The following is a 3244-nucleotide window of genomic DNA, read 5'->3' on the forward strand; positions in this document are numbered from 1 at the left end:
GGAGGACGTATCCTTAGGTGCTGATCACGGCGAGGAATCTACGCCAACTTGTGATGCTGCCTCTTCTAGCGCGGTTTCACAGCGCAGAAGCGGTGTGCCTTCACAGCGGGGTCAATTCACCCGCAAGTACCAGGCACAATGGAAGGATGACCTCTCAATGTAAATTTGTTACTATGGAAGTAGGTTGCGTGATTTTTGGTATGAGACCCAAAAAAAATCAAAAAGACATGCGAGGGATAACGGTCTTGAAGGATGGAATGAGGTGGCGGTTTGGCAGGAATTCAAACCGCCATTCATCTCGGGGGAAATATGGACGACATATATTGAGCACGTGACCTCAGAGCGGTTCTCACGGCGCTCACAGTCTGGCGCCGACAACCGGAACCGGCAAATTTATGGTTCGGTGACCACGCACACTGGCGGATCCGTCCCATTCAGCGCACATGCAAAGCGGATGGTAAGATTAATTTTATTGAAATATATCGTTAATTAATTTGTCGTTCCTTATAATATATTTAACTTTCAACCTATTTTTTCCTTACAGGCTGCGTCTCTTGGACGTGAACCGAGTCCAATGGAGCTGTTTCTAGAGACGCATGTGCGGAGTCAAGACCGTAAAAAAGGGGTGCAGCAGTTCGTGGACAACCGTGCTCAGCACTTCGTGGTATGTTCGTTCATTCATTTTATTTTGTAAGTTATTATTTTCTTGAATTGCATCTTGAATTGCATTTGATGATTTTTTTACCGATGGAATTTTCAGGAGACCTATAATAGCCGGTTGAGGGAGAGATATGGGGACAATCCGTCGACCCATCCAGATTTCGATCCAGATTTGTGGATGGAGGCGGGATCGTCTGGTGGACCCGATAAAAACAGGGTCTACGGGCTCTCCAACACTACGGCTGACAACTTGCGTTCGACTCGTAGTGTCTCAACTGTTGGAAGCTCTCCATCAGTATCGAACACCCAGTCTGAGGAGTTCATTGCGTTGAAACAACAATATCAACAACTCTCGACGAATTATGATGAGCTCCGTCAAATAGTCATGGAGATGAGATCAAAGATGGGTGACGATACTTGTGCAGCTTCTTTTTGGCCGTTTGGTCCCGGGAACAACCAGCCTCCTCCTCCTCCGCCTCCTCCTCCAGCTCCGCCGCTATTCTAGTTTAATTTTGTTTTTTAAACACATTAAATTTGTAATGAATATTATTACTTTTACATTTTTAATGTTTAATGCATTTTTATTTGTTTATTAAGGTTTTTTACAATTAATAAATTATTTTTTTATATATTTCAAATACATACCGACGGATACTATCCGTCGGTATTTAACAGAGAGTTGCCGAACAATTACCATCCATGCCATCCTTACCGACAGCATCACCGACGGATATTATCCGTCGGTGATTAACTTCTGACGGCATTACCGACGGATATTATCCGTCGGTATTACACAGAGAGTTGCAACAAAATTACAAGCCATGCCATAATTACCGACGGATTTTCCGTCGGTAATGCCGTCGGTAATTACCCTTAAAATTACCGACGGATTGCCCGTCGGTAATGTTCCCGCGGGGAATTTTTTTTTGGCGCGCGTATCCGTCTGTATTACCATCGGTGTTTCCGTCGGTGAGTGGTTTTTTTTATTTGCGACAGATTTAGCGACGGAAATGGGATTTACCGACGACTGTTTTACCGACGGATTAATTCCGTCGGTGAGACCGTCGGTATTGTTTTCACCGACGGATTGCATTGCTGTCACCGACGGAATTAATCCGTCGGTAAAACTGGATAATGTTGTAGTGAACTACCCGAAAAAAAAAACTTTTTTTGATAATTTTAACTTATTTATTCTTAAATCAACAAATATTCAAAACTGATTTAAATATCGGAGTGTTCGTTATTCTACAAGGAATTTATTTTGCTGGATCAACAAAGGCCTAAAAATCTTTAGTTAGGAAAGTTTATTTTTCTTTGAAGTTTTCCATGACTTCATCGCTGACGGCTAATTAAGTAGTCAAAATTGCCAAGGTTAAATTAAATAGAAACAAATGATGACTCAACTTCATATTATATTGGTAATTAACAAGTACAAAGGATTAAAATTTTGTCCAGTATGTTCATCTCTCTCGAATGGGCCAAAAACTTAATTATTAAACTGCATAAATAAGCTAGCAATTAGAAAACTAAAGATTGTAAATTTATAACCATTTGACTTCAATGGTTTATTTTCACCCTCTGCAAACTCAGCGTTTATGATGTTTTTGGAATTGCGGTATCTTCTGTTTTTATATGTTTTTTAATTAAAAGTGTATTTACTTAAAAAGATATTAAATTAATATTTTTTTAATATTTTTAAATGATTTTAATGTATTAATATTAAAAAATTAAAAAAAATTATTTTAATTCACTATCAAGAGAAAAATATTTTTAAACAATAACATATCGCATAATATCAAAACAGTCACATATAGGGATCCAAAACACGAAGGCAGCCTTGAATTAAAAAACTTTAATTATCATTAAAATTAATAACCTTTTCCACTGCATATTGTTAATGAATATTTGCGTGTTAGATATCATGATAAAGGATAAAATTAATAAATATAAAATTTATAAAAATTTATATAATTGTTAATTTTAATATTTATAAAATTAATTAAAATACATATTCAAATACCTACACTTAATTAAAAAAAAAAAAAAATTACAGGCACAACTCTGCCTTCTCTTTTGCAGCACAAGGGCTCCACAAACCGCCCGTGGTTGCGAAAATACTGAGTATACAGAACCAAACATTTTGATTTGGTCGCTGTTCACTTCGCCGTCCATTCATGGCCAAGAACCCATGAATGTCCAAGAACCAAACATTGTATAATTACAAAAACTCTGTAGTGATCAATATGCTAATGGTAACTTCTTTTGATAATTACAAAAACTCTTTTATAGATTCATTTAAATTTTATTTTTTTTATTTTTTTATAAATTACATTTTATATTTTATATCATATAAAAAATTCAAATAAAATACATTGTGGAGGATGTAAATTATATAATGAAAATTATAATATTAAGGAAAAACTATAGAAAATTTTTTGTAATTATCTTCTTTTTTTTTCCTTTCTGTTTTGAGACGCAAAGTAACATAATTTTTATTTTATTGTTTTCCCTTTTAAAATGCAACTATATTGGAATTCGACAACTTATATATTTTGACAGTTTGACTCCAAATGGGTTTGGACCA

At 35.7% G+C, this 3244-nt stretch overlaps 1 protein-coding gene across 1 annotated transcript; it reads left to right on the forward strand.

The window, feature by feature from the left end:
- The first annotated feature begins 244 nt into the window (after window positions 1-244).
- On the forward strand, window positions 245-1256 carry LOC127905248 (uncharacterized). Its single transcript, XM_052452562.1, has 2 exons — window positions 245-664; window positions 761-1256. The coding sequence occupies exons 1-2, from the start codon at window positions 575-577 to the stop codon at window positions 1163-1165; spliced, it is 495 nt and encodes a 164-aa protein (XP_052308522.1). The 5' UTR covers window positions 245-574; the 3' UTR covers window positions 1166-1256.
- Window positions 1257-3244: the final 1988 nt, after the last annotated feature.

Source organism: Populus trichocarpa, chromosome 4 (genome assembly GCF_000002775.5).
Source record: "Populus trichocarpa isolate Nisqually-1 chromosome 4, P.trichocarpa_v4.1, whole genome shotgun sequence".
Lineage (NCBI taxonomy): Eukaryota > Viridiplantae > Streptophyta > Magnoliopsida > Malpighiales > Salicaceae > Populus > Populus trichocarpa.

Excerpts from the sequence above, each read along its gene's own strand:
- LOC127905248 (XM_052452562.1), top strand. The coding sequence starts at position 575 with ATGGAGCTGTTTCTAGAGACGCATGTGCGGAGTCAAGACCGTAAAAAA. Across the intron at positions 665-760 it reads ACCGTGCTCAGCACTTCGTG|GAGACCTATAATAGCCGGTT; the intron begins GTATGTTCGTTC and ends TGGAATTTTCAG.